This window comes from Tauraco erythrolophus, chromosome 26 (assembly GCF_009769465.1).
Source record: "Tauraco erythrolophus isolate bTauEry1 chromosome 26, bTauEry1.pri, whole genome shotgun sequence".
Taxonomy (NCBI): domain Eukaryota; kingdom Metazoa; phylum Chordata; class Aves; order Musophagiformes; family Musophagidae; genus Tauraco; species Tauraco erythrolophus.
Window position 1 is genome coordinate 2,061,379 of NC_141490.1, and position 12,050 is coordinate 2,073,428.

A 12,050-nucleotide genomic window follows, 5' to 3' on the forward strand; every position below is an offset into this window, starting at 1 on the left:
TTTGCCAAGCTGGTGATCTTTGCTTTAGACCATGCGTAAAACCTCCAGAAGACTGTCTTCCCTCTCCAGGTCACATTTCTATACTGTCATTCTGGAATGTCCAGAAAGTTCACTCTGCTCCTGCAGCATGTGCAAGTCCAGGACCAAAGTTGGTCAAACTTTCGGCTTGCATAATCTAGTGGCTTCTTCTGATTGAGGAAGGCAAAGCTTCACATTTTTGCCATCAGTGCAGATTTATCTAATACCATGTACAAGAAATCAGACTTGAAACACCCAGATGACAGCCTGCAGCACATGCTGCAGGAATGAAGAAGCAGAGGAAGGGAGCAATGCATATTAAGGCCTTCAGGGTTTAGTTGACAGGACAAAGCAAGGTGTTTCTTTCCCACAGACCTGTCATTTCGGTCTCAGACCACTGTCTGCATTTGGCCACGGAAAGTCAGATGCCAGGCATCCATGCATACAACATGCATTACCCATTGTCTGCAGAGAAGTCCTCTTTTTTAGCAGCTTGACTTGGACTCCTTCCAGCACACATGCTTTTTGGTCATTCTTTGAGCTCAGTAGCCAGTTACATTTCCATAGTGACAAGACTTAAAAGCTTGATTAATTCTCCCCATGGTCTTCTTCCACCCAGGCCACAATTTTCCCCTCCCAACCAGGAATGATGTCATCATCGTGGAATACCTACACACAAAAAAGAGTCCAGTCATGTCTGGAGTCTGGACACCACTCTTCTACAGTATGAGTAGCATAAGAGGCAGGCATCGAGTCAGAGATCCTAGCTCAGATTTCACTACACAGCCCAGAGAACACGTACCTCATTCATCATCACTTGTCTGAGCAATCTTTTCAGGTTTTAGATAAAACACGGATTAGGCCCCTTCTTTAACCAGTAACTGTCAAGATTATTATTCGAATGTTTTTGACAGAAAAAGTAAAATAAAGACAGGAAACATGCCTTTTCTGATTCAGAGTACAATCTCCAGTTGTTTCTGCAGAACGGCTACCTTAATTTGTGAAACACAAACTATACCAATAATGTTTAATGAATCCAATTCACACCATCACCAGCCTGAGCATAAACAGGCCTGTAATGCAGTACACAAAGGAAGAGATGGCACAAACACAGTTCTCTCTGAAAAAAACTTCAAAAGAAAGTAGGAGAATGGTTTTGGTTTTGTTTTAATAAACCACATGTACCTAAAGTGTCTCTCATTGTAAAAGGTTTTATAAAGCCACTTGAAGGGCTAGAAGTATAGTCTGAGTTTTTGCCCAGTGTCACCTGAGCAATGCTGTGTCACAGACTGTCTTTGCCAATAGCCATCTCTTTGCCTAAGGGACTCTGCAGCCCCCAGGCAATTGCAATCACATTCATGTAATTGCTCTGGATGGGGATTAAAACATCCCATTTTAGCACCTTACAAGAGAAGCTTAATCTACAGTTGTGAAAATAGACAGTCTGTTCAGGGAAAAGTTCAAAGATTTCATTAGTTTAGAAGTGAGGTGACCACAGTGTACAGGGTTCTGTCATAACACTGAACCCAAAGCTGCTGATAGCTAAATTCCACACTTACCTCCTCTTTGACTGTTCCGAACTCTGGATCCAGGGCTTTGAAGTGATACCTGTGGGTTCCTTCACGATCAATAGCTACCTTAAAATCCTTCAGAGTCACTTCCCCTAACCTGCAAGGAAAGAGTTTGGCACTATCCCATGGTACACCGTTACCAGATTTAGCTCAAGTGTTACTACATGGCATGCAGAGCACAGCACAAGTCTAGCTAGGCATGTGGCACCTTGGCCACACCTGCCAACACCAAGGTCCTCTTCAGAGGAGGAACTGTCTTCTGATTTACCAAGAACCACCTCAAAAGAGCCTTTTTCAGTTTCCCTTTTGCATTGACAACCATAGTTGTTTTGACAGGAGCATCCTGCACTACATGCCACAGTAGAACTGCTTGTCTGCTTTCTCTTGCTCTTGGAAGTTAATTAAAAAAAAAAAAAGAATTCAGTCTCTTAGGGCTCTGAAATAAATGCATCAACTAGGGGACTGCTTTAGGCAATTTTCCCCAGACAGTGGTATGAAATCCAATGCCCAAGTTAATGCACAGCAAAACAGCGCTAGTGGTGATCATATCCAGAAGAGATCAGACTAATGCTAGAAGGGAGACAAGCACCCCTCACATCAGTGTCAGCAAGGCAAAGCCAGACCTCACCTCTTTGGTATGTTGACCATGAAAGGTGTGAGGGAACGGTCAGTGAAGTACAACACTTTGGTGCAGGCACTGGTGCTCATCACAGGTGTGCTGTGAGAATGAGGCAGTTCTGCAAAGAAAAGAGCACAATCACTGGGGAACAGCCTGCCTCCTAACACAACGGGAGACAAAAGGCTTGGTCTCAGCAAATTTGCTATCACAGCAGAGAACCTGGTGATGGGAAGAGATTCCTAGGAGGGTGGCTAATCGACCCTGTTGGAAAGGGCCAGGCATTTCCCTGCTTACTGGAAAGCTTTGCATTTTAAGGCAAGGTCACCATCCAGCTGTGTTGTTAGCCTGGAAGATTTGCCTAGCACTCTTGTCCAAGATTACTCTCCATCCACAGAGAGGCTTGCTGCCACCATCTACTCCACAGACACTATTCACTACTTCAGCATTGACAGGAGAACGTTTCTGGAAGAGAAAATGACTGAACAGTATCCCATCCAGTACAGCTACATTATCACTTGCCTTCACTTGCAGATGGGTAGAACAGGATGAAGTGACTGATCATCATCAAGGCAAAAGGTTATCTGTCTCCTCCCCATCTTCCCATTCTAGTTGGCCAGGATGGGTGTTTGTGCATAGATTTTTCTTTGCTCATTTGTGTTTTACTGCCTTGTTGCCTGCTTCCCTGCAATGTGCTGTGCCAAAAGCTGAAGCAGAGGAAGTCACACTGAGTGACTCTACAGTTTTAAGATTCCTAGCAGGCAGAAAACATTATGGACACCCATTCAAAGGTTTTCTAATTTAACAAGTCTTTGGAGACACCTCTTGGAGCTCTTTACACCCAAGGCATTCTAGGTTTGTGGCTGCACAACTCAGTTTTCCTGGTGCAGTGGAGTGGGATGGAGTCTGCAAAAAGGGAGAGGTACAGTTTGCATGTAGAGAACACATGACTGTGGCTGCTCTAAAAAGTGCAGTTTATGGGAGACAAGGGAGAACCCAGGAAATCCTCCCCACAACCCACTTCAGGTTTCCAAGTTCCCCTCCTACCTTCCTCTGCATCTTGTACCTCCGGGCTACTCTGCTGCTGAACACCTGAATGCAGCTGAAAGGTGGGGGTCTCTGTCTTTCCCCAGTACCTGCAGTCCTCTACAACCTCATAGACTTTATAAGTGATGTTTACAACCAACATTGGGAAAAAGAAAAACAGCCTTCATGATGAAAAGTACACATGGAGCTGCTGCAGCTGGAGCCAGGAAACGTGGTGTCAGAAAGAGCTGTGCTGTTATGCATATATGAAAGGAGCTAGACTCTGAGGGGACAATAGGGGAAGAGGCATCTGTACAGTTATCTGTGTCTACTAGCTGGTGCAAGCCAGCAGGAAAGCCGAAATGATTTCACCTATCTCACTCATCTCGGGGATAATTGTTTGTCAGTTATTTATACTGCAGTACTACTGAAGTGGCCCAGACAGATTCCCACTGTGACGGTGCTTTACAAACAAACAGCAGTACCTTGTCTCTGCCTCCTTTCCTTTGCAGTGAAGTCTAATCTGTTCAGCAAATGACTGAAGGTAGGAAAGTGAGCTCTAGTAAAGGGAATAAGAGGCTGGAAGTGACAGATTCCCAAGGGGCTGCTATGCCCTGGCCTCTGGTCAGGAAACTTGAGCAATGAATCTGGCAGTGGGAGGGCAGGAGCTGAAAGGCACTTACTGGATTTGGGAGGCCAGGAGTCTCTACACTCATTTGTTGCTCTGCTTGCCGGTGATTTTCCCCGGATCTAGGGTGCAAAACCAAAACAGTGAAAACAAAGTGTCACTTCTCAGTTGGAGCTTACATTGCTGCTTAGCTCTGGGTTGCGTGTGAGGCAAAAGTTAAGAGCCGAGTGCCCTAGGAAGCCTTTACCCTTCTCTCTTGCCTCTTCTGTGTTTCCATGCGGTACAGCCGTTCCATCAGGCTGGAGATGCCCTGCTCCAGGCTGTCAATGGTGTGGTGCTGTGGATCGTGGCCACTGAAACTGTTCCTGAGGCTGCGAAGGGCATCACGAACCAGCTGCAAGTCATTTGTCTGCCCAAGAGACCACAAATCAGTCAGACTAACTCCAGGCTGCTTTCTTTCCATCTAGAGCCACAGGTCTTAGAAAGGGGAAGTATCTCTTAACAAGATAATAGCTTCCAGGATATCTGGAGCCCTTATCTGTATCTGGCTGGGAAAATATCCCTTAGGTGCACTCACCCCTCGGTGGGCTGTGGGAGCAGCTCCTTTTCCTGCTGTCTGGAGGAAGCCATTGCTCTGAGCACTACGACTGCTGTAAGCCATCACCTGTTCAGGGGAAGATGCATGTGCCAATAGGAATGTAAGTGTCAGGACCTCCCCAAACATCCCCATATATGAACTTCAAGATGATGAGAGCGCATGAAAACTTTCCATGTCAGTGATATAACTCTCATCTTCTACGAGGCAAATTTACACACTAGGGAGTGTGCAGGCAGTTCTACAGGTCAGAGTACAAACATGATTCCTCATGTACAGGTGGAGAAAGTGGCAGAGACAGGAAGCAGGTTGGTGCTACATCACAGAGGGCTCTGCAAGCTCTAGTGAGCATAATCAGTGTTCAAGTGGCACTATGCAGGGACAGACACTAGGGCTGGCACTCCTTCCACCAAGACAGTTAAAGCACTCAATACCAGGGTCAACAGGAAAAGGAGGAGATAAGCTAAGCCCTGGTCTAACTATTAGTCAGTGTCAGAGCTGAAGCTAGAAGCCAAGAGTCTTAAGCTTCCACTCACTCCTGTGCTCCCCTCACTGTTTCATCCCGTAGGATTTCGATATAAGAGGCTAAGCCAGAGTGCACCCTGCTCAGAGCTTTGGTCAGTTGGATGCTTTGTGGAGCCTGGCTGCCTTGGTTAGGGCACTGACAATGAGACTGCAGAGCCAGGCCTCTCTGGGATGAAGTAGATTTGTGAAGATAGGTAGCTAGAGGGTGCTGGATAGAAACATCACTCCAACAATCTGATGTTTAGACCAAGGCTTCCCATACCTCTTCAGCTTCTCTCTTCATGCAGTGAGCTAGCAGGGCCTCTTTGTGCTCCAGCTCACGCTCCAAATCCACCTGTGAGGGGAGCAGAAGAGTCAGAACAAACTGAGCCACCAAGGTAAATGCCAACTCTCAGGGCATCAGTGCAGCCCACCTGCTCCATACCTGTTGGTAGCTGGCCTCAGAAAGCTGCCTAACCATTTCATCCAGTTTGGTCTGATGCTGCTGTAAATGCCGATCCTTCTGGCCCAATTCTTTCTGCAACACAGTAATCAAAAGAATCAACAGGACAGTGAGTAAGGCTCACAATCATCTCTCCATGGCAGGAAAGATTATGTTGTCCGCCGGGATCAGGTTCCTCTACAGGCTGACTTACACAATGTGTGTACTTCTAGCTAGACATTAGAACTGAGTGTCAAAGCTTTTTTTGAAAAGATCAGTCAGGTTGTTGTTGCTTGAGTCCTCTTACCCAGCAAAGATGCACTACTGAGGCCAGGCACCTGCCCCAGAGAAAACAGGTTCCTGAGGGATCAGTGGACAATCAGGTGATCCAACCTAACCTGACAGGCTTCTGCACAAGTGTTAGATACTCAGCAAGCCATCACAGAAAAACCATGACGATAGGAGATTTACTATAAAAGGCTGTGGGCAGAACACAAAGAACATCTGATCCCTCCATCTCATTACAAACATCCATGGCTATTGCAACTTATTCACTATCCATAGTGCCATTCCTAGAGGTGACTGAGCGCCAGGGAGATAGCAGTCACATTCACAAAACTGAAGAACCACCAGATGCTGCCCCCCAGCAAAGCCTCCAGTGAAGAAGGTTCCATTACTTTGTATTCTGCCAGTAGCTGGTTTCGCTCTTCAACCTTCCTCTGAAGATCAACCTGCAGAAGTAACACATAGGTGTGAGGCAGATATTCCTGGAGAGTGAGTGACAACATATTTGCCCCTTGTGCTAAACGGTGACCTGACACTAAATATCCGCAGAGTTCAAGGGAGCTGGTGTCTAAGGATAGCAACCTCTTGGACAGGGCAGTTCCTTCCTTGCCCTTCTCTCTCCAGACACTGTACATGGCAGCTCTACCTGTCAAAGTGCCACTTGCTAACCCAGGGAGCACAATGAACAAGGAAGAGTGCAACTACTGAAAACATCATGGGAAACTGCGGGAAAATAACGGAAGATTGGCAAGGAGCATTGTAAACATGCTCAAGTGACTTGCAGCTGAGGTGTCAAAAAACACATATATCACACTAACTGCTGTTTAGTATTGAGGTCTTGACAAGTAGAACATCTGTGCTTAGATAACATAGACCTGTGAAAGACTTAGGGGCACCCTACTGAATATGCTTGAGATTCCTGCCCTGTTGAGGGAAAGATCAAAGCACAGTGGAAAATTACATGTGCAAAAAATATCCCTGATATACAAGCAAAAGCAGCAGGTTCAAATAACTCTCGCTCTCCAGCAAGAGCTGAGCTCAGTGGTGCTTGCGTCTCCGCTTGCGTGCCTCTGCGCAAGTGCTGCCTCAGAGACCCCCTGGTTCACAACGCAATGAAAATAAATCTATTCTTTGCATTTCATCTGTGCTTTGTAGTTGTTCCTGCGTCTTGCCTGTGTCAGCTAACACATGAGCCCCTCCCAGTTTCAACTGAAGGTCTTGGAGGCCAGAGAGTGAAGAACAGGAAACTCCATCGAGTCTCACAGATGGCTAGTAAGCTCTGCAGTTTTCACTATGCAGAGACCTTTGACTGGTCCTTCACTATGCCACGACCCCAAGAACTCTGCTGCAGCCACCAGCTCCACCCTGTGGCTGCTGGAGCCCTCAGGACCACCAACCTCCTTATCTAACGCTCAGCAGCACAGTGACTCACGTTCTGGTTGTGCAATTCCTCCTTGTCCATGTTTGCTCTCAGCAGTTCCTGCTTTAGCTGAAGAACTGAAGCATCCTGTTGAATCAGCCTTTGCTGTAAAGCATCCTAGGAAAAGATGTTATCTGTAGGAAGGTGCAAGACAGAGGCAGAGATCCTGCCCTGGAAATTGAGTGACCTAGATCAGTGGGCATAACACAGCGGGCCACTCACAGGGCTGAAATGTTGCCAAGGACCCAGGAGAGCAGGAAGTATACAGACATCTGCCCAACGAGCTCTCAGCCCTTCCACCTTTCTCTTACTCAAAAGTGATTCCCCTCCTAATGCTCTAGCCATCTGGGACAGAGGGGTTTCTATGCTTCTATCTGAACCTCCTGCTCCAGAAGTGGCCTGACAATTTCCCCTTATGGAAGAAAACAGCAGTTATTTGGAGGGTCTTTTCAGTGGCCTATAACTAGTGTCTCCAGTCATGCATCTGCAGCATCCAGAGGGCAGAAAGAGGCCAACTTTAGCCAAGGACACAAGGAAACTTAAGCTCTGGGTGTGACTTAGTTGTTCAATGAAATCCTCTCTGAAGAGGCCAAAGTCAGGCCTAATTCTGCATCTCTCACTCAGGTTACCCAGAGGCCAAGAGCTCTATCTTGGACAGCTACTGTTGTTTGCTTCCTTCACAGGAGCCTGACAGGCAGATCTAAAAACACCTCTGCTTGGGAGCAGATTATTAGTGTTCAGAGCTCCAGAGGGAGAAACTGAGCAAAGAGGAGCCCAAGTTGCCAAAAACGTCACAGCTGAAGAGGACAAGGATACCCAAATGCTTTTCTTCCTCTGCTGTCAAGAATGAGTTCGCTGAGCCAATCCTATTATGTGTACCCCAAGACAGGGCGGGGGGGGCAAAGCACCATGAGAACCAAGAAAGCATCCTATGCCTCATATTTTGTTTAGGGGAAACACACAAATGAGGGGACATTTGACCACAATCCTACAGACAGAAACAGAACCCAGGAGAACACCTTACTCCTTGTGCCTGTCTTAACTGCAGTCTCTCCCCAGGGGCAGAAACAGATCATAGGATCTCCCAACTCAAGTCCCCTAATACAACTCCCTCCACAATCTGAGATTCCTCAAAGGTGTATGGTTGCTACTGGCCCTATTCATGTGCTGCAGACAACTCTAAAGCTTTACTATTAATATTTGATGAAGTGCCCCTTTCCTCACCTTTATTCCCTGAAGATTTCGAGCTTCTTGTTTGTATTTCAACAGCTCCTTCTGTAAATGCAATACAATTTGATTAAATGGCATGTTGTCACTCCTTCAGAACCAAGCAAAGTCAGTGTTGTCTGTTACCAGACACTGCTTCAGAAGAAAGCACATCCCACCTTTTCCCACAGATCAAAGAGCATGTCAGGCCCCAAGCCATTTCAATGAGTTACAAACATGACAAAACAGGTTGAACATCTCCCTAAGCCCCTGCTATTAAAGCCATGAGAGAAAAAGATTGCGTAATCCCCCAAATCTGTCCCTCAGGGCAACGTCAAATATTTCTCTCTCAGCATCAAAACCGGTCCAAGAGCCAGCAACAGCAGAAAGCTGAAATAAGGTTTGACAGGGCAGGTTCTTAGCTGCATTTAGTTCCTACTTGAAAGATTGTTTACATTTAGACATGGCTAGAGACTTAACAGCTGTCCTAGATAAAGTTTTAAGAAGCTAGTACAACCTGGATCTCTCCAGCTTCAAGAGCATGCATGAAAAATCTATTTCATGGCTCATTTAAATTCCAGTTACACTTAGGTATCTGTTTTACCAGCAACTGACTTTACCAGCATTGGCTTAAGGCAAAGTGAGGAGACAGCATATGTTTTTCTGGTGCTGTCCCAGAAACTTTTATTAGCTGCTAATATGGATGCAATAAACACTTTCCAGCCAAGTACTGTGAGTTCTCTCCAGGTCAATTAATTAGAGTCTCAGGGAAGTAGATATCTATGCTGCTGGAAGGATGGAGATCCCCACAGTAGAATATGGGAACAGAGTTGGACCCCTGACACAATATATCCCCCATGTCATCTGTTGTGTTGCCCACCCTCCCTGTCCCAGCCCCAGCCCCTCCAAAAAAAAAAAAAAAAAAAAAAAAAAAATCAAGAAGGACAGAATCTGCAAAGATCTCTTGACCCAAAACCTCTCTTTCTCCTTTATCTGTGCCCCCTCTAACCTTTAGGTCTTGATTTTCTTCCACGCTCTGGTCCAGGCGACTTCGGATTATGATCTGAATGTAAAATACCATAGTTATTATTGTGCAAGACACCTGCCTGTGGCAGAGGAGTGCAAAGGGCAGCTTAATCAGAGAAATGTAGGTGTAGCAATGTGCTCACCAGCTGCTCTTCAGGGCAAGCTCCACGTTCACAAAGTTCAAACGACCCTTCCTGCTCATCCTCAGGTAAAGACCCATTGAGCAACAAAGCCTGGGAAGATGAAGGGGGGAAAAAAAAAATCTTCTCTTTAGGGATTTCAAAGGAAAATAGGCTAGCTGTAGCTCTGGCTAACAGTCATTCATATCGACGGTCTCTAAACAGTTTCATTTTCCATTTCTGCTTACTTACTCCCTTCAAAATTAGTAGAATTTTTCAGGAACGAACAAGAATTATGCCCTGAAAAAGCTCTCCCAGAGCCAGTACTCTTCCCCGCAAAAAGACACCAAACAAGGACAACATAAGTTGAATAACAGGGTAGCCTTCACTACAATAACAGATTTGAAGTCTACAGCAGAGACAGAACCACGTTTATGTTGTAAGGCTTCTCTTCTGAAATGAGACAGAAGTGTCCTCTGCTGATAGAAGTTATTCTTCTAAAATACTTCAGAAACTGGATGTTCAGGGAAGCCTAATTCTGTTGTAAACTAGACAAGACTGAGACACATTCAGAACCGTTGTAAAAGTGAGGGAAGAGCCCTCACCCACAGACAGTGAAAATCTTAAGCTATGCCCTGTGCTTAAGGAAGGCTATTAGAAGCACAGTATCAGCTCCTTCATCAGCTCCAAGGTAGCCCATATGTCTGCAGGAAGATGCCAGAATTCCTACAGTAGACTGAATCCAGCCTGACAGAGAGAAAAGCATGCACTGTAGGAAGTGTGACTAGCAGGACCTGGCCAGATCTCCACAAGAGTATACCGTACTGGTTTTCTCTAGCTGATGGTGTTTACATTGACCTTTCTGTCTCTAACTTCCAGGACTCAGGGCACTTGGTGTGTGCCAGGATGGACACATTGGAGGAAGTCATGCCTGTTTCTTTCAATTAGTTTTCTAGTTTATTTGAACTCCATGGCTAAAACCAAAATATGCCATTTGCAGTAATTCTTCAGTTCAGCCACAAGACTTCAAGGCTGACGTGAGGTTCTGCCTGCTCACAGAATCGTTCACCAAAGAGCTGCAATTGCTGCCAAATAGCATATAACAATCTGTACTCAGTTAATGCAAAAGCTCTTTGGAAAACTGTTTTCTGAGTGCATCCCAAAGTCTTCCCAGCAGGACACTCAAGCAGGAATCACACAGGAACATAAAAAGCTGCCATGGTTTTAGCACCTGACGAGGTATACATTCATCAGGTCCCTGATATTTCAGTCAAACTCATGAACTGGCGGCTCTTAAGTATTGAGCAAGAGCAGGAAAATCAATTAATCAAATCCAATTTCTTGGCTAGCAACATCAGCTGCCTCTTCCTACTCCCAGGGGATGAGAAAGCAGCAATGCCAGCTGCTCACCCTCACTCCTGAAACATGGGGCCAGGGTTGGAGGAACAGGACATGCCAGTCCCTCCAGTGCCACCTCTCCCTGCTCCCAGTGGGCACATAATGCAAGCAGATTTTACCAGTGAACCAAGCAATTTTTTTTTTTTTTGACTCTTTTGTTTCCTGCCCATTGTCCACAGGGAAAATGCCTGCCTGCCCGCCCACACCCCACCCTCCACCCTGGCTGCCTACTTCTCACACAATCTTTGCTTTGTTTACTGGCACATAAATATTTACAATTCAAAGCCAGTATGGTTCCCAGCACAAACAGAAAGGAATATTCCTGAGAGAGTTCAGGGTCTTTACCATATGGATCAGGGGCTCTATTCCCCATGCAGAGTCAAACACATTGGACTGAGGGTCATTTGGTCAGGGAGGGACTAGAGCAGAGCGGCAAGGTAAAGGTCCTGAAAATAAATAGTTGCGTAGAGAACATACCAAATATTATAGTTCAGCCTCGCTCACTGAAAGACTGATGCAAGTCTGTGTGACCCCTGATCAGCTCTGTGAATCCTGATTGATTTCCTGACATTCCTTGTCTCTCTGCATTATTTCCAATCACAAATCGCAGAAAGACTGCTCTATTCTCTCACAAAACCCACAGGCTGCTAAGTGCCCTGTTGAAGAAGGCAAGTCCCAGCCCCAGCATGTGGGAAAACACTGCTGCATCTTTACCATTTTGCACAGTAACATACATGCTCTGGACAGAGACAGCACATACAGGAGTTAGCATACCATCACAGGATATGGCACCAAGCCAATAAACTCAGCTAGAATCTGGACTTCAAACAAAAGGCAACACAGACATAATCACCTTCTTAACATAAGCTTTGGTTTAGATTCTCTACAGTGGTTCCTTTCTAACCTGTATTCAGTGTGCCTTTGGCCCTCTCACAGTCCATCAAATTTACTGTTAATAAATATCACTGATCTTCAGTCTTCATAGCAATATAACTTTCCTCTCTTTCACCACATCCTCCTCTTTCCCTCCATGCTGAATAAAAGCCTCAAATCACATCAACACTGAGTTTTGGAGAAGCCTGAGAGAAGAAAAAGAAAAGTTTGTGTCTGAATTGCTCAGACTGATGTTAAAATCCTTTCTCTGAAACCCTGGTAAATATTCTTGGGCCGGAGAAGTTGCAGCCATCTTTCCTCCT

General features: G+C 45.8%; 1 protein-coding gene across 4 annotated transcripts in view; it reads right to left on the minus strand.

Annotated features, from left to right (window-relative positions):
• Positions 1 to 213: 213 nt before the first annotated feature.
• The window catches only part of DIXDC1 (DIX domain containing 1), a 39,027-nt gene continuing 27,190 nt past the window's right edge, over positions 214 to 12,050 (minus strand). For 2 of the 4 annotated variants that reach the window (XM_086627069.1, XM_009986750.2), the window contains 13 exons: positions 9,481 to 9,570; positions 9,321 to 9,374; positions 8,330 to 8,380; positions 7,118 to 7,222; positions 6,078 to 6,131; positions 5,404 to 5,496; positions 5,242 to 5,313; positions 4,437 to 4,523; positions 4,107 to 4,268; positions 3,915 to 3,981; positions 2,218 to 2,326; positions 1,578 to 1,686; positions 214 to 687 (listed from right to left, as the gene is read on the minus strand). In XM_086627069.1, coding sequence (XP_086483195.1) covers positions 607 to 687; positions 1,578 to 1,686; positions 2,218 to 2,326; positions 3,915 to 3,981; positions 4,107 to 4,268; positions 4,437 to 4,523; positions 5,242 to 5,313; positions 5,404 to 5,496; positions 6,078 to 6,131; positions 7,118 to 7,222; positions 8,330 to 8,380; positions 9,321 to 9,374; positions 9,481 to 9,570 — 1,134 coding nt within the window. In that variant the 3' untranslated portion in view covers positions 214 to 606. Of the gene's footprint in view, positions 688 to 1,577; positions 1,687 to 2,217; positions 2,327 to 2,727; positions 3,112 to 3,914; positions 3,982 to 4,106; positions 4,269 to 4,436; positions 4,524 to 5,241; positions 5,314 to 5,403; positions 5,497 to 6,077; positions 6,132 to 7,117; positions 7,223 to 8,329; positions 8,381 to 9,320; positions 9,375 to 9,480; positions 9,571 to 12,050 lie in introns of those variants that run through there. The other 2 variants (XM_086627070.1, XR_015222881.1) reach the window with 2 other exon arrangements.